Here is a 27,743-nt window from a genome sequence, read left to right on the forward strand (position 1 = left end):
TGTTGGCCGTATCCAGTTCGGCAAAAGAAAATGATTCTGTAAGGGGATGGTCGTGGCAAAATGGAGCCGGTGGAATAAAAGATATGGGACCAATCGGACCCGAAATATTCCCACAAAATTGTTGGATACAGCCCTGAAGCCAGCCAGTGTTCCATTATAATTACCCTTGAAGAATCGAACCTTTCTCCACAGATCCGCCACAGAGATGTCACCATCCAGGGTCGAACCTTTTCTTTTCTCATAACGCAGTGTATACTTATAGTGCTTTTTAGTGTCGGATAGACGAAGGAAGTTTGAGCGAGATGGGTCAGCTGTATATCTACCAACGGCCAGTCTCAGTCCAGCACTTGCCTCATTGCATTTTGAATTCCACCAGGGATTAGGTGGTCTTGTTGTCCGTTTCACCGTAACACCAAACGTGTTGTTAAATTTAAGAGAAAAATTGTCAAAAAAATTCCCCAGCCATAGAGTCAGAACGACATTCTGCATCCATGATCCTAGATAATTTCCTGTTAAGATAACGTTCGTCAATAAACCTGGGAATAGTCATGGTGTTCGTCAGCTCATAACACGGACGGATGTATAGATGGATATGTATAATACAGTGTAAACTGCCAAGGGTTTCCCTTTGAGTCATCCAATCACTATTCAACGCCAGGTCCGATGAACATATGGACAAGTCTATACAAGAGGTCGATCTACCGATCCCCATTATTCAGCAGAACCAGATCCTGATCCTCTATGAAATTCAAAACAGTATCGCCCCTCAGATTACTCTCACGACTACCCCAACACACATCGTGTGAGTTAAAGTCGCCGCAGATAAGCATCGAACCGTCCGATAATGTAGTCAACATAGAGAAGAGATCGCGTTGAGAGAATCTACAATATGGAGGTATATATAAACTTATCACGATGATAGGACCGTTAACTGTGTATATTCTACGTGCACAAACTTCTATCAAACTGTTAGTGGCTGAGATATTCAAACTGACGCAATCAATACCGTTGCGAACAGAGATAGCGACCCCGCCAGCATGAACAGTACTATCACGTCTATCCCTCCTGATGACCTTAAAATATAAAATATAAGGTTTCCGAAAGACAGGCTACTGTAATGTCATTATTATATAAATATTGTTCTAGTTGGTGTTTCTTATTACGAACGCTAGTGCAATTAAGTTGAATAATTTTCATGATTCTTATCGAAGGTACCTAAAATTCTCCCAAATAATGTGCACAGCCTGTCATGTGCACCATTGGGAGTTTCCATCAAACCCCTAGCAATGGCACTAAATAATGACCTAAACTGGTCCAAAGACTCGGAATCCAAGTCACGTAAATGCGCAGAGATTACGTTCCTAAGTCTAGAACACAATCTCTCCTCAATCACGTCACCACTGGACTCACCAGTAACCCTACGCTCCTTAGCGGGTCTGCGAGCAATGTCCGCAGAAACGTTGCGATCGTATGTCGTCGAAACATTGGAAATAATCACGGTAGACTCAACGGGGTTAGCAGTCACAATTACGTCATGAGGTTCCGGCACTTCAGCCCGGATCCTCTTCATAGGTACACTAGTTGGGCGTGGTATCAATACAGGCAAGTTCGTCAAATTACATGAGGGTGCTGTTCTAGGGTATGTTGGTAAAGAGATAGTTGGTAACTTTGGTCTTAATAAATTGGCTTTGTCAGTCTTAGATTTAATCTGATTCATGTAAATAGGACATTCCCTTGTGTAGGACTCATGTGGGCCGCCACAATTCACACATTTCAGGGCCGCGTTACAACCCGCCACATCCAAAGTCAGGTAAGGAGCCGAATCTGGAAATATTCTTGGGCCAAGCTTCCTCGAATATTTCCTTTTCCGTGTAATCCACGGGAATAGGGCACACACCCTTTACTTCACACATGTTCGATGGAATGTAAACAGTAAAGGTAAAAGTAAAGTTCCCCATCCTGTACAATACGGTTAATCACGTTCAAATCAAGAGATGTTATTCTGATCTTCTTCCTAGTCACATAAAATATCTCCACATTCTCATACTTATCATAAATCTTCCTTCCCAATTTCACCATGGGAAGGGCGTCATTCCCGCGAGAATCAATAAACGCTGTAAAAATACCTATACCATGCACATAGTGTCTAGGGCGAGGAACCTTTACAAGTATTCGATCTTCCGTCCAAACCATATTAATATGAAAAATAACATTTCAGTGTGTTATAATCCTCCAAAAATTATCAATAAAATAAAATAAATAAAAATTAACACGTGCTATTCGTAGCCCTGACAATCAAAAGTCTCCAACCAGGCGAATTAAGAAAAAAAATTATCAGCTGATTGAATAACACCACCTTATATGAATTCGCCTTGGAATTTCTGTAGAATTGAATCAAGTCGAATTCAGATAAGGTGGTGACAGTTCGGCAACAACAAAATGTTCCACGTAATTTGTTTTTGCATTTGGCACATTCTGATGCAAGGCGAATTCAAAAAATAAGGTGGCAGTTCTGCAACAAAAACATTTTATATATATTTTGTTTTTGCATTTGGCTTACGTAGATGTCAAAAACCATGAGTACGGCGAATTCATTTCATGAAAAATTTTTAGTTAAAAGTGGTATTAGACGACATGTATTTTACATATGTACTGTCACTTTTTTATCCATATGTATACAACAAGAAATGTATGACCGAAACTAACACATACAAAATGATTTCACTAACACTCTTGCAACATTTTTTTTATAAAATTGCTAAAAAAAATAGTTAATGGATAATTCCATCAATAATGACAGTCAAATGACCGGTAAAATGACTGTTGATGTACCCAATGTGTGGTAAAGGGTTTCATTTGCTTATGAAAGAGTGAAACAACTACATTTGACTGTTACTGTGTTTAGAGTTATATTTTTCGACGTTATAAATTATTTCTGTAAAAGCCAAAGATCAAGAAGCGAAAAATTTAAAAATTTACAAAGTCTATAAATTATTGCAAATAAAGAGAATTATTATAAACAGAATTTAAAAATAGTGCAGGAAGTGGAGCTGAAGATATACACTGCGGAGTTTAATCAATCTATGGTAAGTAACATGATTACTTTTAATTTTTATATTTCGATATTTATATGTATTTCTTACAGACAATTTATTTCCACAAATTTCCACAATGTATGTAAAATGGTGAAATGATTGTTAATTTATGTACATGCTTATTATATTAATAAAATTAACAAATATATATCTTAAAATATTAATAAATTGTGTTTTATTATAAATTGGTATAGCCGTCACATTTGACGGATATATTCATCACATATGATAGTCAACAATGACCGATAAATACATCATTTTTAATTTGTTAACTGTGATAGATATATCATCAAGCATGATCAGTCAATCCTGACTAATATTTATGTCATCCTTGATTAGTTAACAACAAAAGAGTGAGGAGCTCAAATATATGTTTTAAAGTCGATAGAATTCATAAGTGCAAGGGAGAAGAAAAATCACATGTACACAAATGTTTCCATCACTTTTGTCCATTTGCCTTAAGAAACTGATAGAAACTTTGCTTTACGCTGTGATAGAAATAATACGTCAGTAGTGCCAGTCAAATGACCTATCAAATGACTGTCACTGTTCTTGTAGGGTAATTTCGAATGTATGTCAAAATTGTTATTTTACATACGATTCATAATTTTTGTTATTACACATATGTTTTTTCGTATGGCATAACCTATAAATGTAATAAAAGCTGTCTTTTTAATGTGTAAAAATTGTTAAAATTATAAATTAGTTTATTAAAAATTAAAAATATTTTCTTTTTCATGTTCTTTATTCATTTTATTTAATTTATTTTTTTTTCAAAAAATTTTATTTCAAAGCAAAACAGCTGTTTATATTTGTCAAACGAAAATAGAACACTCTCTAATCGAAAAATTTACATATGTATTTCCACATGTATTTTACATATGCAATGTTTCATAGGTATCAGACGATATGTACAACTTTTACAGATGGTAATTTTGACGTTACATATCGTCATATGAAATCCAAAAGGCCCAAAATAAAAATCAAAATCGACTTTTTGATTGATTATGATGCACCGTATTAAAATACACGTTCCTGCTAAATTTTACACTCCTACAATCAAAATAAACGTCGCTATCTTCGAAATTCTAAAAGATTATGTTCTAAAAATACCTTAAAATTCGGGAAAATTTTAAATTTCTTTAGAGTTTTTAACTTCGAAATTGTAAAATGTTATAAGTTGGCATCAAATAAATCAAAAATGGCACCTTTAGCTATTTATAGATTTTTTAACAGCTTTAGAATTGTTTAAAAAAATCCAATTTCCGAAAATCTTTATGAAAACAAATAAGCCTTATGCTTTCCATGTTTCGGCCTATTTGACCAACAAAAACCGATTTTAATTTAGTTAAAAATTTTGAAACTTACTATTTTTAATGTAACGTACGCCTTTTTGGGTTTCAGAAAAAACAAATTCTCAAGGGCGTAAGTTTCATAACTCCGCAATTAAATCAAAAACCGCAAATTTTTCTTCATATACTAATTTGTCAATAAGAAATAAGCTTAACTTGAGAAAATGTTGAAAATTTTTGGATTGTTTATCTACACAATGTTAATATGTTAACATAGGTATGTATAATAGAAAAAATATTTCTTAAATAACATTTTTGTATACATACCAATTATGCCATAATTTAAAAAAATTATATTTGTTTACGAGATGCTTGGAATTTTTAGATTTTTGACATATATAATTCAAAATATTAACGAAGTTTTTCTCCGTTTAACGGAAATTTTTAAATATAAAAATGTAAACAATAACAAACTTTTACAGCTACGTAAACCAGTGCCTGTGTTCTGTAACTCTTGCATCGAGAAATTTCTCGCATGAAACAGTGAAATTGAAGAAAAAACACTGTGAATTGAAACAAAATATCATTTCTCACATACAAGTGCTTCTGTAATTTATTTTTGTGAGAACTATCTATCATTTAAGTTTTTTGACGTAGGTTATTGGAAGTTTGTGAGTAAATGTGTTTCTGTAAGAAAATTTTGTGAGAAGTTTCTCACATGAACTGTCAAAAAAAAACTCACATTTTAAAACGGTGCGGAAAGGAAAATTTTATGAAAAAAGTTGAATTTAAACATGTATTGTAAGAAATAAAGAAAAGATAATGTTGTTTTTATAATAAATTAAGATTAAAATTAATATTATTAACTAATTTTTAGAAAATAGGAATAATTTATAATATACAGAAGCTAAAGCTGGAAAAGTACGTGGGCATAAACCTAGAATTTACCAGGAGACAATTCAGTGGGACAATCTTTTAAATATTTTTAATTTAATTTCAAATTTCCAATAAAAACGTAATTCATGTTGCCTCTTTTCACTTTAAGTTACAGAAACAATTTTTACTCACAAATCGAGAAACGATGGAATTTTTTGTTTTATGCCTACTCGATGCGAAATCTTTTCGATAAAAATACAGAACACAGGCACAGGCGAATAAAGAAAAAAATATTAGCTGATTGAATAACACCACCTTATTTGAATTCGCCTTGAGTCAAGTGAAGAAAAAGTAATCAGCTGATTGAATAACACCACCTTATGTGAATTCGCCTTGGGCTGAATGTAGCGGAATTTTGTGTAGTTTTTTTTAATTTATCTTTTGGATACGGTTGTTTGCGGATGTTTGTGTATTCGGTCAGCTGGCATAGCAGAAAAAAACTTCAAGATATTAAACGAAAGCGCGTCTCGTGAGTAAGTGTGTGACATCGATGCATCGACAAATGTAATACGTAAAAAGTAGACTAATAACAACCAATAAAAATAAGTTTTATTGAAGCACAATACTTCCTTGAAAAGTGTTTATTTTATACAAATAGAAATCGTGAAAATAGAATACCTATAGAAAGAAGTTTATGAGAAATGTGTTCTTTGACCTAAGGATAAAATAAAAAAGTTTTCTTGTAAATTCAAACATTTATACCAAAAATTAAAGAAAATATAAAAAGGTAATTAAAAGTAAAATCAATAATATATGTAATTTTTTTATATGTGATGTTTAATGTGAAAATTAAAATATTACTGCGGCGGTTAGTCATGCAGACTAATAGTAATAGTTTTTAACTCTTAAAGGCAACCGACATTAGTTTTCACACACAACAAAAGTTACCTACCCTATAAGAACAGTGACAGTCATTTGACCGGTCAATTGACTGGCACTACTGAGAATATACCCATCATTGCGTAGAACAAAGCTCCCATCACTTTCTTAAGGGCAATATGTAAAAAGTGATGGAAACATTTGTGTACATGTGATGTTGCATCACCCTCGCACTTATGAATTCTATCGACTTTAAAACATATATTTGAGCTGCTCACTCTTTTGTTGTTTACTACTCATGGATGATATAAATATTAGTCATGATTGACTAATCATGCTTGATGGATATATCCATCACAGTTAACAAATAAAAAAATGATGCATTAATCGGTCATTGTTGACTAATCACACTTGATGAATATATCCGTCAAATCTGACGGCTATACCAATTTATAATAAAACACAATTTATTGATATTTTAATATATATATATATTGTTAATTTTATTAATATAGTAATCATATACATAAATTACCAGTCTTTTCACCATTTTACATACCACGCAGAATCTTAAGTCCTCTGATGCTCCTATTAATTTGTGGAAATAAGTTGTCTGTAAAGAAATACATAAGTATTCATAAATATCGAAATATAAAAATCATAAGTACATATTTATGTTACCATAGATTGATTAAACTCCGAATTGTTTATATTCTGATCCACTTCCTGAACTTTTTTAAAATTTAGTTTATAATAATTCTCTTTATTTTTAATAATTTAAAGACTTTGTAATTTTATTATTTTTTCGCTTCTTGATCTTTGGCTTTCGCAGAAACAATTAATTTGTAACGACGAAAAATACAACTCTGTAACACAGTGACAGTCATTTGATCGGTCATTTGGCTGTCATTGTTGATCAAAATATAAATTTTAATACATTTTAATCAAAATGTAGTTGTTTCATTCTTTCATATGTAAATTCAACCCTATACCACACATTGGGTTCAGTAACGGTCATTTTACCGGTCATTTGACTGTCATTGTTGATGGAATCATCCATTAATTTTTTTTTCGACAATTCTATAAAAAAAATGTTGCATGTGTGTTAGTAAAATCATTTTGTATGTGTTAGTTTCGGTCATTCATTTCTTATAGGGTACATACATCTACCATCCCCTCCCTCAACTTCGAATATTGTAAACATTACATTAAATACAGAAGTTTGACCCACCCAAAGGCATTATTTAAAGGAGAACGAAGTCTACAATGAAAAGTTATTGTGTCATTTCTCTTAAAAAATCCTTCAATTGTGTGTCATTTTGGAAGTAAATAAAAGTATTTTTTAAAGATATCCATTATTTAGATTAGCGATGGTGATTAGAAATTTCTGATATCTATTTTGTGTTTCGTTTTTTTTTGATACATCTTTAATTCGAAATTTATAACCGATTTTGGACTATATATGAACCTATAACATACAACAGTTTAACGACATACATATTTAAAATGTCGCAAGGAACCTATTTTTTCCGATTTGTGCCACAAATTTATAGCTAATATTAAATAAATGCATTTAGTGTTGTCAAATTTCAATTAAGTCTGAATAGAAGCATTTTTCATTCCACAAAAAATAAAAATTTAAGATTTAACAAAAAACCATCCTACTCCTAATATTGTCTTTTTAGGGTATATTGAACATTGATTGATCTACAAGAAAAACAGCAAATTGTTTCTGTCGTATATGTTTAAACTTTAAAATCTCAAAACTTGACCGTTTTTTATTTCAGGTTTGTTACGTGGACTCTTCACATAAAGATCTATTTATATACCCCTTCATAAAATAATGGTTTAGTTGTAATTGACTGAAAATTAAAATTAAACATTATAAGAAAACTTCTCATGATCCCAAAAATATGTACATATATACATAATGAAATTTTGTCCTATCAGGTATCATAATTCCTGAGTTTATCGATCACAAATGGATAAGTTACTTAATATGTTTTTGTGTTATGATAGTCTTGTAGTAATTGATCGTTATGTAAATAAAAAGACAAACATTTTTAGTTTTCAAGTCTAGAAAAAATAAGAGTTTTGCTGTGTAATTTTAGATATCTGAAATAAAAATTGGGACACAGCATCCCCTTACCATTGCATACTAATAAAGTACATATATATTACTACCGCTTTAATTAGCTCGGCTTTAATTTTTTTCCAATATTATAGTATGGCCACAGATTTAGAGATTAAGCAATCATTAGGACAAAGTTGTTATCGGTGCAATACATTCTAAAGGTATGAAAATATTAGTCATTGCATGGAAAATAAAATGGTCTATAGCTCCAAAACAATGATATGTTTGATAAATAATACAAATTTGTTTAAAAAATTTTTTCTATTTGCAAAAAAAAATCTATTGTTTTCTCAATTTCATTTTATTTTCCATATATTATGTTACAGGAACACTTTCTGATTAGAACCTCCAAACTTGAGAAAGGAACACAGCTGTTTTTACAATTTTAATATATTTTGACATTAAATAACTCGAATGATTTCATACTATCAACCACCAACTCATACGATATAAACATTGTAAATGTAAATATAGAACAAAAGGAAATAATTATTAATATTGCATTTTATATAAAAAATTGATAAGAAAGCAAAACCACATTTACAATATACATGTACAGTGTCTCACATAAGTATTCGAATTTGGTTGTACTTTGAAAAGAAACATAATTTAATAATATTTTTTGTGTGTGAAATGAATAATTAAATTTGTTATATTGTCTAGAGAGTCCTAAGGTATAATATCACACTCTTTAAAATTTGGAAAAATTAGATTTACCTCAATTGATTTAACTTTTTTAAAAAAAGTCCATAAAATTGCCTCACAAAAGTATTCGAATTTTTCCTGTATTTCATATATGACCATATTATACGAAACACAAAAATTATAATCGAGTGGTTTCTTGCTTAAAATTGTATTAAGGGGTTACTATCAACCGAAATTATATATTTTGGGTCCATTTGTTCCACAATTTTGGAGCATTTGTACCATCTTTTCATGTAATATCATTAAAATGGCGATTTTTGACCATATTTGCAATTTTTTTTTCCTTTTTTTGCAGAAATAAAACCAAACTTTAATATTGGAATTTAATAGACCCCTTGAGGTATCTAAAAATAATAATTTTTGTTATAAGGATCTGTACTTAAAAGTTCCAAGATGTATTTTTGGTATCGTTCTTCTGTTTCTAATTGAATTGTATGGATCTTAAGTCCCTTTTCGTACCACTAGGGTCCATATTTTCCGACAAAGTTGGATAGTATACATTCATGTACATATTAGCACTAATATATTTAAAATCTTCAATACATTATATCGGTATACAATTCCAAAACATGCCTTTACAAAACGTCATCCTATACAGTAGATTTCAGTTTTTACTATTCGTAACTTTCACGCTTATGTTGCCCATTACAATAACACTGTAAGTCCAAAATTTTGGGTTTATTTTAATCATAGTAATCAATATTTAAACAGGTATCGATATTTTTGAGTTAGACCATAATTATATAGTGGCATGCAGCCTGGAGGTCATTGGTGCATAAAAATAATGATACTACCATATTGAATGGTGTTTCTTCGAGGCATGTTTTGGAGTTGTACACTTCCACAATACATTGAAAACTTAAAATATATAAAAGCTGATATCTAAAAGAATATATACAAGAAAACTTTCCCGAAAATTTTTGACCCTAGTATTATGAAAATGGACTTAAGTTCCAATATATTGAATTAGCGACAGAATAATGATATCAATAATATATCTTGGATCGTTCAAATACAGATTATTGTAACAAAAAATACTATTTTTTAGATACTCCAAGGGTTCTATTAAATCCCAATATCAAATTTTGGTTTTATCTCTGGAAAAAAGAGAAAATACTACAAATATTGCAAAAAAATCGCCATTTTAATGATATTACATAAAAAGAGGGTACAAATCCCCAAAAATTTTGGACCAAATGGGCCAAAAATATATCATTTCGGTTGATAGCAACCCTTTAAAACAATTTAAAGCATAAAAACCATTCGATTCTAAAATTTGTGTTTCGTATAATATGATCAAATATGAAATACAGGGAAAATTCGTATACTTTTGTGAGGCAATTTTATGGACTTTTTTAAAAAAAGCTAATTTAATTTATGTAAATGTAAATTTTTCAAGTTTTAAAAAGCGTGATATCAAACCTAAGGAATGTCTTGACAATATAATAAATTAATTTATTTTTTTTGCACACAAAATATATTATTAAATTTGGTTTCTTTTCATAGTTCACCTAAATTCGAATAATTATGAGAGACACTGTATGTACATATGAACATATACATATACATATATGTATTTATATTTAATAACTTAATTATATACATATAAGATATCTTTATTTCTTTGACTCATTTTTCTTATTTTTATAAATTCTATCCAACTATTCTTTCCTATTTTGGTATAGGTATCCTCTCAATTAAATTAAACAAATAAAGTAAAAGTAACAAATTTTATTATTTACTTTTTTAAAATACTAATTAAAAATATGTACGCCAACTTATTGTTTTTCAAATAACATTTACAAAAAACATTATCATCGAATTGGAAGAATAAAACGTGATTGATCTTTATGCAAATTATCAATACAACTTGAAATCATACATATTTTGTCATTTATAAATAAAAATCATTCCCATTGAAAATAGGAAATTTTGAGTTACAAGCTGAATCAATTAAGCGACAAAAAAGCATTTTTTATTTTTGCACTGATTTTAAAAAGATTAATTTACAAAAAGAACAAACAAATATTTTAAAAATCTAAAATTATAAAATCATATAAGGCTAAATACTTTGTTCATGCCTATTAGGTAAAGAGCATATAAACATATTGTTCTACTGAAAGGATTTTACAAAACTGGCTTAATATAAATACCATGTACCTACCACTTTCGATGGCAGGTGTCTGCTGGTTTCAGACATGTTGTCCTTAGCAGCATGTGTTTTTTTAAGTAGAGAGAAGCAATAATGTTTATATTACAAACATCTGTTTTAAACATCTCTTTTATCTCTTTATGGGTTTTACGTTTTCAATTACTCCTAGCATCTGTATTAGACCTGTCGTTAAGAATGAGATCTCTGTTAGGTACCTAAAAGTATGATAAAATATTTTTCTTCTATGCCTAAAATTAAAAATAAAAACTTTGTTGTATGGATTCGTTGTAGATAGAGGGCGGCGTAACAAAATATTTTCAGTTCTAAACAAGTAAGAAATTATAGTCGGGCGTGGCCGACCATATGATACCCTACACCAGTTATGAATATTAAATGTGATTTATTTTTCATAATAAAGTATTTATCTTCAATATTCCCTTGTTCCGATACATTTAAGCAATTTATGGATGAAAAACTAATTTTCTGAAAGAGGCTTTATATGGGGGCTAGGGGCAAATATGGACCAAGCCCGATAAAATTTTGTGAATATATTTATATTGACATAATATTTTATTGTGCTGAATTTCATCGCGATATTTGTGTTTATAAGCTAATTTGGGACATTCAAGTAATTTTCTGAAGGGGACTTTGAATGGGAGCTAGGGTCAAATGTGGCCCGATCTTTATGAAATTTGGCAGGGTCATCAAGACTTCTATAAAACTTAGTTATGCCGTATTTTATCGATATATCTGTATATTTAACATAATTATGAGCTCAGAAGCCCTTTTCGGGGGGTTCTGTTGTATGGGGGCTAGGTGAAATAATGGACCGCTTTTAACCATTTTCAATAGGCTTCGTCCTTAGGTCAAATAAAACGTGCGTGCCAAATTTCATCCAATTATCTTGAAAATTGCGACCTGTACCTTGCGCACAAGGTTTACATGGACAGCCAGCCAGACGGACGGACGGACGGACATAGCTTAATCGACTCAGAAAACGATTCTAAGCCGATTGGTATACTTTAAGGTGGGTCTAGGACGAATATTTTTGTATGTTACAAACATCAGCACAAATCCAATATACCCTCCCCACTAAAGTGGTGTAGGGTATAAAAACAAAAACTTCATTTGAAATTCGACCGAGTAAAATTGATCGTAATTATCCTTTTTGAGATGATTGCATTCGATATCGAACAATAAATACACAGAAAAAAGTTTCAGCATAAATATTATGAACTGCTTTCATTATTTAAAGTTAATAATATTTAAGAATAAGTTCCTAAATTGTATGAATTTTATAATTTCTATTTTTTCAAACATAATCTAGAAGCCTTGACTTAAAATATTTCAAATTTATTTTTATTTTTCTATTTGTTAAAAAAATGTTTGAAATTTTCGTTGGAAAATTTTGTATTCTTTATCATTTTTAGATTAAAATCGATGAAATGTGTACATATTTGGCGGCATTTTATGAAGAATAGATGCTTAACTATGTTGGATGATGTTTTCTTGTTTAACATTTTGTTTTTCTACATTTCAATTTATATTTTTTTATTATACAAAATTCGCTAATAAAGGATTACTATCTACTAAATATGGAAACAGATTAATAGATAATGAACTTTTTTGCAATTTTACATGAATTTCGTAGAAAAAAAGTAAAAATTTAAAAAAATTCCGTCATGTACAAGTTCATACATTTTATGAACTTTTAATATTCTGAATGAAAATGGTTTGGGAAAAAAAAGTCATGTTCGATTCATACAATATATTACAAAATTCATTCATGTTATGCATTCTTTTTTTCTCTGTAATGTAAATTTTATATTGATTTCGATATCAAATTATGTTTTCGATACGAATGCATATTCGATCACTTATGGGGTACTTCGGCCTTGGTTTCTGTGTTATAGTTTCGATAAGTATAAGAATAATATATCATAAAACATTCATTGAATTATGCCGGTCTTTTAGTAAATGGGGAATATAAAGAATATTTAAATATATACTAAAACAAGCTTAATAAATAGAAACTTGTTTTTAATTCTAATATATGAGTGTATAAAATATTTACATATGTATGTATTTCAAAGAATAATTATATAAAGATATTTTCAAAAGATTTGTCTAAAACAGAACCATTACAATTTATGCAAATTTGGTTTCAAATGTTTAACAACATAGTAAATATTATTATATAAAATAAATATGTATGTAGATATATGTAGGTTCGATAGTCGAGTTGATATTCTTGTTATAATGTTTGATGCGGCAAATGTTCTTGTGTTTGTTTACCAACATTTTAGACAAATTTAAAAAAAAATTAATTATTCATTTTCACTTATAAACGCTAGAATCACAATGAACTTCGGCATAAAAACGTTTTTATAAACATAATTTTGACTATAACAACTTTGAGAATCTGCCCAAATTTCAACAACTATCACTCTTTCAAAAAATCTTTTTTTTTTAAATTGCTAAAATATTTTGTAATTAAGGTGAAATTCTACACAAATATTATACCAAAGTATAACTATTATACTATAAAGAAAAAAACTCCGGTGTATATAAAGGTCCTCTCATAATTGACCAATATTAATTTTTCCACGAAATTCTTTTCAATTTTTTTCAAAATGCACGAATTATATATTTTATCGAATCTAATGCAGCACAGTGATTCATTTCCGTTCAGGATCGTAGGCAAACAAGGCTAGCTACCTCAATGAACTATAACTAAGAGGGAAGATTTATAAGATTTGAGATAAGTTTCAGGTGGACGATTGCGATTTAAACAAATTTATCTTTCCCAGGAAAAATTTAGAAATGGCAACTATATGTAAATAACATTTTTATAAAAATACACATAAACATGTTTTATATCTTGATTAGTATAAAATCTGGAGACTTTAAAATATAAAATTTTAATTGTTCTTTGCATTGTCCATTTTTAATATAACTGGTTCAATTCATAATACCAAATGTCTAGGTTTGGTTAAAAACAGTTTTGTATTGTAAAAACATACAAATGGTAACAAATATCCCATTTTCAAGCAGTCTTTCTTCAATTTTACCATTTCCTCTACAAGAACAAATTGGTGGCTTAACCAGGTTCTGTTTTGGAAATTTGGACTTCATTTAAGGTTTTCAGGAGAGTAAAAAACTGTTTTATTTTGAAATATTGCGAATTACATTTGTTACCGTGTACAGAGTTTTGTCGAACCTAAGCCCATATTTGTAAACATATTTGAATGGTTCGCCATTTCTGAGCTATAATTAAATATTAAATAAAAGATGCACATCAAGCATTTCGGAGCAGACTATTTTTAAATTTGATATTTTATATATCTATATCTATATTTATATTATATTTATTTTCTTCTATTTTATTGTTGACTCTAATATATTACATCAAAACAAATGCACACACCAAAAATTGGACTCCTCCGACCAAAATTATCGATTTTATTAACAAAAAACAAAATGCCCTTTCTACAAAAACATTTAAATATTAAATGTAAAAAGTCCCATTTATCCATTTTTATATACGCCATTGTCAACTATCATAACATATGATAAGTTTCACTATTAAACAATTTGTTTATTTACAAGAAATAAATCGCGTTGATAGAAACAAACTTTTCTATTTAAATAGTTTTTTTGATTCTGCTGTAAAATTTTAAAAATTTGCGTTTTAGGTGATGAAATACTAAAACATGATATTGTATTACTACAATATCATGTAATGTAGAAACTCTTTTTATATACTACATACAGAAATATTTATTCATATATTTATGGTATTTAATTTAATGCTTTCGATATATAAGTTAAAATTATGGCTGCTGAGGGGATACGTCAATGCTTACTGCTTTGGAGTGTTGACTATTGGAATTTAGAAGGTAATGAAAAAACGCTTTTATTTGATGTTTTCTCTTGGTTTTTTTGTTTACAAAAAATTTTAATTCAAATTTCGTCTAGTTTCTTTTATGCTTCTTTTAAATATACTATTGATTTTTCTTATTTTATTTAGAAAAAACTAAAACATTTGTCACAGTGTAAGATTTTTATATTGGTTTGCTTCAATTTCTATCTATGCACTTGCGACTAATAATGTAAAAATTATTAACATCCAATAATTTTTTTAACATTTAGTCATGGCTGATGGGGTTTTCAAATCACGAGACATTGGCTTGCGTGCCCAAAAAAAGATTCTTTCCCGCATGGCTACAAAGAATATTGCGAAGACATTTATTGATGGTACAACAGCATCACTATTGGACAATTTATATCGCCTTTGCAAACTTCATGTTAGTATTAAAAATTTATTTTAATTGAAAAATTTCCAATGCTTTTTAATTATAATATTATTTTGCAGAGTGGAAACAAGGTTAAAGCGGAGAAAATTATTAAAAATATAATTAAAATTGTTATAAAAATTGGAGTTTTACATCGCAACAATCAATTTAATGCCGAAGAACTAACCCAAGCTGAAACATTTAAGCGAAAATTTCAGGTACGTTAAACATTTAAAATATTAGTCTTATTCTGAAGAAAAACAATACTATATTGTTAAGTTAATCATTTCCAAATATGTTCGATCTAGCAAAGACCATAAAATCTTTAGTGTGTTTTAGTAAAACAATTTATTTCAAAGAAGAAAGATAAAATAAATATCATAAGTTAATTTACAAGTGAGCATGCTTTAATATTGGTTTAACAATCGCTATACTTTTTCTTAATTTTTATAAAAAAAAAAAATACCAGAAAAATTGTATTAGTTCCCCAATAAGTTTTAGGACACGTAATTATAAATGTGCTCGTTTTAGTTTGGCATATGCCAATATTGAGACCAATTTTTGTTTGAAATTGATATTTGAAATAATTTAGTTGACACTATATTATTTTAAAATATTTTTCATAAATATTTTTCAAGAGTAAATTCGATATTTTATAATTTTTATTTCTTCTTAAATAATAAATGTTAATTTAATTTATATGTTTTCATAAAATTTGGCCGATTGGCCGTAATTGATTACAAATTCCTACTACATTCATATATTTGTTCTATTTCGATGAAATGAATTTTATTTAATTTTTTGAAAGGATTCTTAATTTTGTAAAATTTGAAAATGATTTGAATAAAATATATTTCGTATTATACACATACACTATCGGACAAAATAAATTTTTCTGTATAACACCAAAAATTAAACTAAGTTCACTTTTTTGTGGGACAAAATAAAATGTAAACTACATATATATAATATTATTTATATTTCTTGTATATCAACATTTTTTATCTATGTTGGTTCTGATTTCAATATTTAGATCTACTTGAGCCATTTTGGTTATGTTTTACCATTATTATTCGCAATTGCCTTCCCTTCCCCTTGCTTTCCACCATACGATTATTTTCAAAAGAAATCCGTTTTTGTTCACTATTTTATCGGATTTTTTTAAATTGTGGTCCAAAATTAATCTATTGGATTTATGGCAGTGCTTTGAGCAGCTTCTTCCAATTTTCAGTGTTTTTTTTTACAAAAATGTTATTTTATATCTTTATCAAGTACTTAAGCTTATTATCTTGTCGAGATATAACGTTGCCCAAATTTATTTCGAAGGCACTGATCTTTAGATTTGACTATAATATGCTCACATAGTAGCAGCATTTTTTATTTTTTTATTTTTATTTTTTTTTTTTATTTTGACAAAGTAAATGGCTTATACGCCAGGGCTGTTTAAGTCACAATAGACGTTGAGTATCAGAGTGAATAAAAAACGGTTTTGTTTTTGTATTCATATGTAGTTGTAGGTAATTTTGTGCCGGTTGAGGGTGTCGTGTTTATGAGTGGTGCGTTGGAAGGCAAGGTATTTTCGAGAGAGTGGTTTTCATAGATCAATTTTACACACGTTGATGAATCTGAATTTGTGAACCAGTGCGATTTTGGTAGATCTGGAAAGATATTATGAGATCTACAATCGCCTTTGGGATCTGAGAAAGCGTCCTTTAGAGATAGCATTGGCGTTATTATGCTGCCATCATAGGCAGCGTGTTTCGCGTAGTAGTCCGCCAGCTCATTTAAAGGAAGTCCCATATGGGCAGGCGTCCATATAAATTCAACAGATGCTGTGTTGGAGGACTCAATTTTGCGGTGTATATGTCAATTGCCTTATTGATAGCGTAGAGCTCTCCGGTCAGAGATGAAACTTTGTTGGGAATTTTGAAGAGGAAATTGTTGTTGCAGGAGATATTGCACACCGCACATCCTGTGCTGTGGTTCATTATAGAAGCGTCTGTTGCCATGGAGCTTTTCACGATATAGAGAGTTTATTACTTCAATGGGTGTTTCATTCTTGGGTGTGGAAAAAGTGTTTAATGAAACTCGGACTTTTTCTGAGTTGAATGTCATGGGTTCTGTGCAAGTTTTTTCGAAAATATCTTTAAAAAGTAGAAAAGTTGTAGCTATACTGGATTTTTTGCAGGGGTTTCCAGCTGTAATACGGTATGAATTATAGTTGAAAGTTTTTAGTTTCAGAATTTCCTTTGAAGCCAGGTAGATAAAGCGTAGAGTATGTGGGTCGGTGTTGACGGATTTAGGCAATTGGATTTATTAAATCCAAATTTTAGTCCTTGCACTTTACGCCAGGTGGATAAGGCAAAAGGTTTTAATCGAGGCTAAACAAATTTCAAATTATAATGTCAACAGCAGCCAACAGATGGAGTTATTTCAAAATATAATATTAGGTTAGGTTAGGTTGATAGGAGGATGTATAGTACATCAAATACACCTAGGCCACTATCGGGCCTGTTGTGCGCTCCTTTTCATGAAAAAATGTTCACTGAGTATATTATTTTTCAATGTTCAGAAACTCAGTTTCCTAGACGAATTCCTAAGAATTTTCCAATCAGTGTTAGTCAGGAATGTTATTTCCGGAATAATATCACTTCCAAGACAGTTGGATCTAACTTCGACGAATGCCTGACAGTGGCAAAGATAGTGCTCCAGAGTTTCACTGTCCTCTCCACATACTCTACATTCGTCTGAATCCTCACGGCCAATTTTGTCTAGATGTGCTCGTAATCCTGTGTGTCGACTCAGAATACGTACGTACCATCATACTAACTTCAGACTTGCTCATTTTGAGGAGATTTAGTATTAAAATTATAAATTTTCCATAAAATTTGTTACAATTTGTTACAAAAATTGGTATTTGCACCGAAATATCATGTGTGCAATATTTTAGTTACAGGAATTTTGTTTATTTTACTATTTATAAGCATTTTAAAAGATATTTGCCATATATTGGTGAATAGCAAAATTAATTAAATTAGTTTATTTTAAAATTAAAAAAGCCCCTAGTGTTTACTCTACCTTTTTGAACACATTTCCTCAACGCCTAAAATTAAAAATTTGACAAGTACGAAGAGTCAACTGACCCACACCTTGAATCTTCCACCAACATATTTATAAGGGTGTACATTTTTTCGATTTTAGTATTTAATTTTGTATATTTTAGCTCAAATTTACGTAGTTGGTCAGATGAGTCCCAATTCGTATCAAAAATTTTAAAATGTCGACAATGAGAGTGATTTAAGCCCTTCAATATACAAAAATTTTGAAAACAAAACTCCGGGTTTTAAACATTAAAATAATGGTATACAATTTACACTTTATTTTGTCCGAAAAAAATAGTGAATTTACTTTAATTTTATATATTATACAGAAAAATTTTAAGTACAATAAATTTGTTTTATTGTTATTTTTGTAGCATTGTATTAACTAAATGAATTTTAAACAATTTTCCATATTCAATAATCATTTAATAGATTTTTCGCTGAAAGAATATTACATGAGCACTTTTGCACTTTATTTTGTCCGATAGCGTATGTATATACTTAAATATTACAAAAAAGTAGTAATTTTTTTATACATGGTTTATTTAAAGTATAATAATATAAATACATGTTATATTTTCTTAAAAGTTAATTACATTTTAAGCGGCAATCATTAGAAGAAAAAATTTTAAATATTTTAAAACAGATCAAGATAAAATTTGAAACATTTTTCTAATGCTTTGATATAACTTTTTAAATAATTTAATATTAATTTTTCAGAATACTCAACTATCAGTTATATCTTTCTATGAAGTTGATTACAGTTTTGACCTGCCATATTTACAAAAATCAATAGCTGAATCACATACAGCTTTAAAGTCCATTGTACAGAGACATTTAACCGAAAAGTCTTTAAATCGCATCGATGAAGTATTTGAATTTTTCAGCGATCCAACACTTTTGGAAACAGCATTTAAACCAAATTCACCATATCGAGAAGTGATGGGCAAAATTGTAGCCGATATTAATACTGCCATGGATACAGGGGATATTTGAATAATGATGAATCAAAATACCAAAGAATTATCTAAATCAAATTACATATTTATTTATACAACAATTTACTCTACAAACGAACATATCACCAAAACTGATGTGTAGAGTTAGGGTTTAAATTTAATTTAAACTACAATACCAAAAACCACTTAAAAATTATGACTACACTTTTAATATGAGTAGCTTGTTAAACAATAAATATATTTATGTAGTTAATTATTTTTTATTATTTACTAAATCACTAACACAATAATAAATATACCTACGTATATTTATTTTTACACGCCAATAGAAAATGAACATGACTTTTATACATATGTATGTATGTACATATGTATATTTCGAGACATAATTAATACGACTTTTATAAGAATTGCGGAATAGATTTGTTATTTAAAAATCGAACAATTTTTCATAATTCAGTAATCAGCATTCCTAAACAGTATTCCAAATTTTTAATTACACATGCATTTATGTACACTGGAATGGTAGCGATTTTAAATACATATTAGAGACGATGAAAAATTTAACAAATTCTTTATGTCTTTTTCTATAAAATGACTGTCACTCTAATGTACATATATGTATTCATGTAAGTTAATTTAAAGTATATTCAAAATATAACACTAAGTCATATCATCAGATTGTAGTCACAATTTATTACAATATTTTAGCTTTGGAATTTAAATACATATACATACATACATACATACATAAGGGCCCCCATATGAAACTCATATCATTCCGGTTTAAGAAATACGAAAAACAATAAGAAGAGAATTCACAGTATCTTATAATCAATTAAATTTTTATTTTTGTTGATGAACTTAATGCCTTATAATTCCTCCCAAAACTGTTCCTTTAAAAACTAATCAAAGGTGCACAGATCGAATTTTTTTTATTTTAATTTTTATGCACATTAAAATATGTATGTGTGTGTATTTAACATGACATAGCAATAATCGCAATTTGTTTTATTATCATTCGAGCAAAAACTTGTGTAAAATTGCAAAGGTACTTAAAAAAACTTTATTAAGAAATAATGACTTTTATATTTATTTCAATTAAAGTATAAAAATTGTATTTATTTTATTCGATACTTTAAATTTATTTAGTTTGTTAGATGTTATATATATTTTGAAATATTGTATGTGGTAATTATTTTTTTAAAAAGTGACGTCCTTAATATGTACAATAATATTATAAAATTTTTGTATACAAAAGCAAATATAAAAATTAGGTAGATATACATAACATATTTTTTTTAACGGTCTCAAATACTTTTATATATTAGTATATATTTATATCGTTGCCTTAATGTTAAATATTGTTTTAAACATTTACGATATTTTTGATAAAAAATGATCAAAAAAATATATTTACATATATACATATTTATGTATGTACTACACACATATGTACATATGTAAGTATGTATGTATTTCAATTTAGAAAAGGCTATAGGGAGAATCTATCAAAGCGTTAGATACAGTTGTTTATACTATTCTTAAAAAGTTACAAAATCTTAAAATTTTCACAAAAGTATTCATATTTCAATATAAAACTTTAAACAAGAAATGCTGGTAAATATCTTTTAAATTTGAAATTAGATGGATTCTCCTCATATTAAGGTGGCGATAACTTTTTATATGTATCTATATATAAATATCGTAAGAGTTTAATAAACACCCTTAAAAACAAATTTGTATTGGATGGATCTGAATGTGAAAAAAACAAAAAAAGCTAGTATTGCTAGCTAGTGCTAACATTTCCGGCAACAAAATGAAATCCCTCCAAAACAAATTTAAATGGGCAGATTTAAGGTACATACGTTTGTTAGTCTTAAGTATATGAATGTATTAAATGGTGCATATACATATGTACATATGTATGCATAAACTCGATTAATGATATTAAATGGAATCATAAAAATATTACTTATAAACTCTAAAATGAAGCAATTTATTAAATTTGTACTTTTTTACTGTTCTAACTATAACAAGACAAAAATAAAATCACACACATGTGTAGGAAAAAAAAAATAATTAAATAATACAAATAGCTTTTTTACATAATTTAATTGATACGCAAGAGTCAATACTGATTTTCATAATATTTGACTAAAGTCTTTTTAATGCAAATGTTTGTAGATGGATGAAGTTTTAAATTAAAATTTAAATTCATTTTTTGGATATATTGCTTTTGTCTTTCCGTTTGTAACTCATCAAAATATTGGCCAAAGACACACAGATAATACATAATAATACATATATTCCTGATCATATTATATAAAGAATTCTGCAAAAAAACGGTCTGTTCTAAAAAATGTAACCCTCTTTTGTAAAGTTTCATAATTTACCAAGATCCCATTTTTTGTTTTGTCGGAGCAATGGCGATATCGCTCATTTGCATTTAAACTTTCTCTCAAGTGTGTGTTATTCTCTCAGAACTCGTCTATGTGGAGCATATACCGGCGTATAGAGAGGCAAATAAAAAAATCACCACTACACACACACTATTGGCATTTTTTAATGAAATTGCACTGAAAAAAATACTTGGTTATTTTTAATTTTGAAGATTAAATTGCATTACTGTAAAATGCGAATATTTATAAACAAAATGTAATCAATGTACATAAGAATGATAATTTCTTCACATAGAAACAACATTTCAAATTAAAATGTACAAAAAATGTATGAAACAAGATGAACTTATTTACTTTCATTGTTATGTATTCTAGAAAATTATTTAGGGTGTACGTTGTTTTTGTAAATTATGTTCTTGTTTTTGCAAGTTGCTTTTGTTTTTTCAAGTTATGTTTGCAATTTCTTTAACAAAGCGACATCAGCCTACTTTGTTGAATGCTGTCAAGCAACTAAATAAAATATTTGTATTTTTGATGCTCTTGTTTAGAAGTTCGTCTGCGATCGTGTTGTGTACATGTAATTTGCGAAAATCTTCGTTGTCAGAACAATACTAGACGTCTGATTTAAAGGACCATAACTTAAAATACAAAGCTTCAAGCAAAATTGCTTATGCTCTAATGCTGTTTAATATAAGACTACTCTCTATCTTAGATTTTGATGAAAAGGTTTTATTCAGCAAACCAATCCGTATTTTGATTCGAAAGAAAAAAACTTTAACATATAAATTCGAAATTTCTTTCGTATCGGATGACGGAGTAACACGGTAGTCCTGCGATACGAATTTTTAAATTCAACCATTTTTGATAAATTTCAGTTACAGAGTTAGTTATTTTAAGCTACTTTCACGCCTATCAAATATTTTAATTATATGACCCCTATCAACATTTTGATTTCCATAAATATTCCTGTCTGTTCTGTAAACCGAATCCGAGTAAATTTCTCGTTTAAAAACGAGTTCTCATTTTTCTCGTTTTAAAACCGAGTACACAAATCTAATCGAGTAAATAGTAAATCGAATTTAATTTTATTTTAATAAATTAAATAATTATTTTTTGCGTTTTTTAATACAATTGTAACTTAAAATAAATGCTATGGACATTTTAGACTCTTTTTCATTTAAATATGTTTTTTTCTGAATTTAATGTTCAAATAAAAATTCGATTTGCAGAACCCAAAATTCGGTTTTAAAAGCTTCTCGGTTTTGAAAACGAATCGATTACAAGATCAAAAAATATTTACTTCGATTTCATAAAATATTTGATAAGTGTGAACGTACACGTTTGGACTCCTTGAATAAGTCAGCCTAAATTTTTAATTGTTTTTGACATATCAGCCAATTTGTAGAAATTTTTATTATAATTTAATTACATACAGGTTATTTCGCACGAAACATTTTACTCTGGAGCATTTTAAATCGGTCCATAAATTTCATAATGAATAACATGAATAATTGCCATATTTGGTCCCTAAAAAACAAATTCCAAACGACAAATTTTTAAACAGGTATGTAGTAAAATTTTGAAAAAAAAAAATAATATACATCGAGAGTCTATATTCAAAAAGTGCTAACTCAATATAGTCTAGTTTTCGCGAGAGCAAAAGAAATTATCATATTTTGTTCACAGAATAGAATAACAATTCTTTGTAATAATGTGTTTAATTTTATAATTTTGTGAAATATTTTGTTTCAATTCAGTTACAATCTAAAATCTAACAAATAACAACACAAATATAAGAAAAATAATGCGTTTTCGAAATTTTAATCATAACTGAAATTCAAAAAGTATATTTTTCGGCAAGTCTGATAGAATGACCCAAAATTAGCACCCAGAAAATATATTTAGGCTTTAGAAAATTGTTTTCTATAAAAATACTATACTACTCACGAAGGTGAATAATATTATTCTAATGAAGGCGATTTTTTTGAACCATACATCGTGTAGTGTTTTAATTGTATAAAAACATCTAATAATTTATTTATACAAATAAATAAAAATTAACAATCAGATATGTCACAGAATTCCATTCCAAAAGAAAGTTGAAGTATTTCCGCACTTTTTTGTGTAGAACCACTTAAAATTTTTAAGTTCAATTAAAAATCGTTTGTAATTACCAGGGAAACCAAAATATGCAAATGCGTGTTTTTTATGGTGCGTCGTATGGATTCATGGACAAAATATTTATACATTTTGCAACAATGTATGTAAATGTAAGTATTTTAGCATCAATTTGTTAGCATATTTTCATTATTTTATTTTAATAGCATATTCGAGTTTTTTAGAGCATGTTTTTCGTTTTTAGCGCGTTTAGGCATTTTATGCATTATTTTATTTATTTCGTATTTTTAAAATTTTCATAATTTTATTTTTTTTCAAAAGTTATTGGAATTTTTTTTTTTTTTAATTTTACAATCTGTAATTTGTTTTTAGGGACCAAACTATGTGTTAAACTTTATGATATGTATAAGTTAGCGTAATATGCCTAAATCAGAATTGGAATAATACTGTGGAATAGAAGCCTTTCTAATCGAAATGTGTGACAGACCTGAATGATCTGTTAAATTATTAACATAATAGTTGATACTATTTACAAATAATAATTAATACGTGTATGTAGTTATTAATGTAAATCATTGTCATTTAGCTATAAATAGAATAAAATATACATACATATTGATATTGACCAGAACTTAAGCACCACCCAATTGGATTGTTTCCAATGACGTATAAATTGTTTCTTTTTAAATATTGTTTTTATAAAAATTATTAATAAAAAAGAATAAAATCAAATAATTTATGTTTTTTTATTGCATTATATTCAGAAATGCTTAATAAAGTTGTTGATGGTTTATTGTAGGAATTTTGTATGGAATAATGAGTAATAAACTATTATTATCTTTATGAATACGGGGATTAAATTAACAGGTTTTTACACTGCACAGTAGGGCAGAATTGAATTTTATGGAAATAAATCCGGCATTTCCGATTTCCACAGCCAAGGATTTTTTAGTTTAAGTTTTCGAAATTTCCCATTCAATTAAATTAAAGATATTGAATTTTTATATTTTCCGAATATGCTATTTATTTCGTATAACTTCCGAATGATATAATTGAAATTTTTTGAATTTTACTTATAATAAAACTTGGCAAAAGTGAAGCATAATAAAAGACGGAGATTTAAAGATCGAAATTAACATATGTATATAAATAAAACAATTTAGTTTTACATTAAAATGTTCTCTGTAAAGATAACTTTTAGAAAAATAAATATATAATTGTTATATGTTTTAAATAGCCCAGGAAAATTAGTCGAAAAAAATTGGCAAACTGGGGAACTTTATATAAGCTAATGACTGTTGCTACAGGGCTTCGTCTTGGGGTCTTAATTAAGGTCCTAAAAGTCACCATTCACCCCAGTAAAAAAAATTTTCAGACATGTCTGATGCCAGAAATTTTCTAAAATAATTCTTATACTTTATCAGAATTTTTTACGAATTTCTAAATTTCCATTTACACATATGTATACGAAATCTAGAACTTATGAGATTTCGAGTAAAATATAGTTGATTTTAACTAGATTTCCCATACAAAACAAAATCTACTTCGTAACTAAATTTCGTTAAAATCTACTCAAAATCTAGTTGTTTTTAGTGATGCAACTCTGTTTTTTTCCTAAATAATATTAAAAAATACGTCGCCGCACAAGAAAAAAGAGAAAAACAAAACAAACAAAAAATTAAAATGTCAACAAAATTTTAATAAATTGAAAAACATGAATGAAAAGTTTATTTAAAATAGAAGGTAATGTTATATTTAAATATCTATTTTTTTTATAATAAATAAAATATCAATAAATATTCCATTTCTCCTTCTTATTTTTCATATTAAACACAATTTCAAGAAATATTAGCAAAATGAAATCTTCCTAAATGTAAAAATAGTAAGAGAAACATATAGAGAGATATTACCATATAGTAGCATATAGGCGAAAGCGATTGTTAAAGACCTAAGGCGCAATTTACATGAAGACTTTTCAGACGTCTGTTTTTTCCAATTCTCTTTTGAGAATCTTCCAAAAAATCATGAACATTTATACGGTGATTTTTTACATGCAACTATGCATGTCTTTTTTTGATGTTCAATTATATAATCCTTTTTAATTACTTATTCGTAATAAAAACAAAATTAAATTTTTAACATAAAAACCATTTAATTTGATTTAAAAAAATTTAATTACACGCTATAGTATTTTTTTAATGCAAATTTTAATGTTTTCATGTAAAAAAAAGACATAATTATTTTTTTACATGAGCATAATATCAACAGTACGAATGAGTTTAAAGAGGAATGTCAAAAACAATCATGAAAATCCCAAATCATGTTTGTTTTCTTACCCCCCATTCTTCTCTACCCCGCTCACCACCAATCATCGACAAACATGAAAACAGACGTCTGGGCAAACATGAAAAAAATCATCGTGTAAATTGGGTGTTAGTAGAAGCACGAAAATAAACACGGTTGTTCAAAATGTACTAAATAATAAATGTATTTTAGATACGTTATCTTTTGTATGTTATTACTGGGATTTCATATACTCGTGATTAAAAATATTACTTAATTAATTTTTTCAGAAGATATTTCATCTTAAAACATATTATAAACACGTCTTTTTGTTATCTTTTTCTGCACTGATGGAAAAAGAAAAAAAGCATGTGAAATACTTTTTTCATTTTCAATACGAAAATGTACAACTTTTCTTTTTTCAGTTTTAAATAAAATGAAATGTCAATAAAAAATATATTTTTTTTTTTTCGTTTGTAATATATAAATTATTTTCGGGGTTAATGTATTTATTAAAAGTGTGGCAAAAAATAATAAATATTAAGTTTAAGTGATAAGAAAAACTATTAAGTGCTAATATCCTCGCAATTTCGGGAAGAAAATTTGAAGTTTTGGGAGTGCGTTTAGTTCTCTCAAGTGTATATTATTCTCTCAGAACTCGTCTGTGTGGAGCACAGTGTTGCCAGAAAATGAATTTTAAAATATGCTAAAACTTAAAAACCAAGTGCTAGAATGTTCTACAGAAGGAAAAAAAAGTGCTAAAATTTTTTAATATAACACAACAATATAAATTATTGTTTTTTCTAGTTTTTATTAAAATACTGATTATGTAGTACATGACTCCAATATTTCTGGTACTATATCTTCATCGTTATCATCATTTTGATATTTTCAATGATCTTATTTTATTTCCAAAATATAATTAGATATATATTCATAAACAACATTTTATTTTGTAAAAGATTTTTAATACTAAATTTCCATACAAAATTTGATTTACAAAACTTGCCACTTAATAGCATGCATTTCGAATTTCAATTCTTTTCGAATTTGAATAATTGATCATAAAAATTCAGCTTGAATACGATTTCGAATTTTATTTTTAATTATAGTCTTTTCCAGCTCCAATAGTTTCCTAAATAAACGATTTTTTGTATTCAATTCATATCGAAGGTGCCACGCCCCCTATTGCTATTCCGCTAATTTTTTGTCCTAAGTATTCATGTTGATTTAAAGTGGCTCCGAAAAATTGGAGGACTGTAGCTGTTATATTTTCTCAGATATACAAATTTAAGGTTTTTTTTATGTGGGAGGGACCACGCCCACTATAGCTAGCCCGCCCATTTTGCGGTCCAGGCGTTTAGCAGTCTATAAAGTCCAAACAAACAAACATACATACAAACACACATTCATTTTTATATGTATAGATAGGTCCACTTTCCGAAATTCACC

At 28.3% G+C, this 27,743-nt stretch overlaps 1 protein-coding gene across 4 annotated transcripts; it reads left to right on the forward strand.

Annotated features, from left to right (window-relative positions):
• Positions 1-5,653: 5,653 nt before the first annotated feature.
• Positions 5,654-21,478, forward strand: LOC119600048 (tumor necrosis factor alpha-induced protein 8-like protein). 4 transcript variants are annotated; one of them, XM_037950066.1, is made up of 5 exons: positions 5,677-6,050; positions 14,961-15,032; positions 15,286-15,440; positions 15,509-15,646; positions 19,250-21,478. In XM_037950066.1, the coding sequence occupies exons 2-5, from the start codon at positions 14,969-14,971 to the stop codon at positions 19,523-19,525; spliced, it is 633 nt and encodes a 210-aa protein (XP_037805994.1). In that variant the 5' UTR covers positions 5,677-6,050; positions 14,961-14,968; the 3' UTR covers positions 19,526-21,478. The 4 variants fall into 4 exon arrangements, with proteins under 4 accessions (XP_037805996.1, XP_037805994.1, XP_037805995.1 ...); XM_037950068.1 differs by lacking the exon at positions 14,961-15,032 and having other exon boundaries at positions 5,654-5,796; XM_037950067.1 differs by lacking the exon at positions 14,961-15,032 and having other exon boundaries at positions 5,679-6,050.
• Positions 21,479-27,743: the final 6,265 nt, after the last annotated feature.

This window comes from Lucilia sericata, unplaced genomic scaffold, assembly GCF_015586225.1.
Source record: "Lucilia sericata isolate MDLA Ls3-8-SP2 unplaced genomic scaffold, ASM1558622v1 Contig000101F_arrow, whole genome shotgun sequence".
NCBI lineage: Eukaryota > Metazoa > Arthropoda > Insecta > Diptera > Calliphoridae > Lucilia > Lucilia sericata.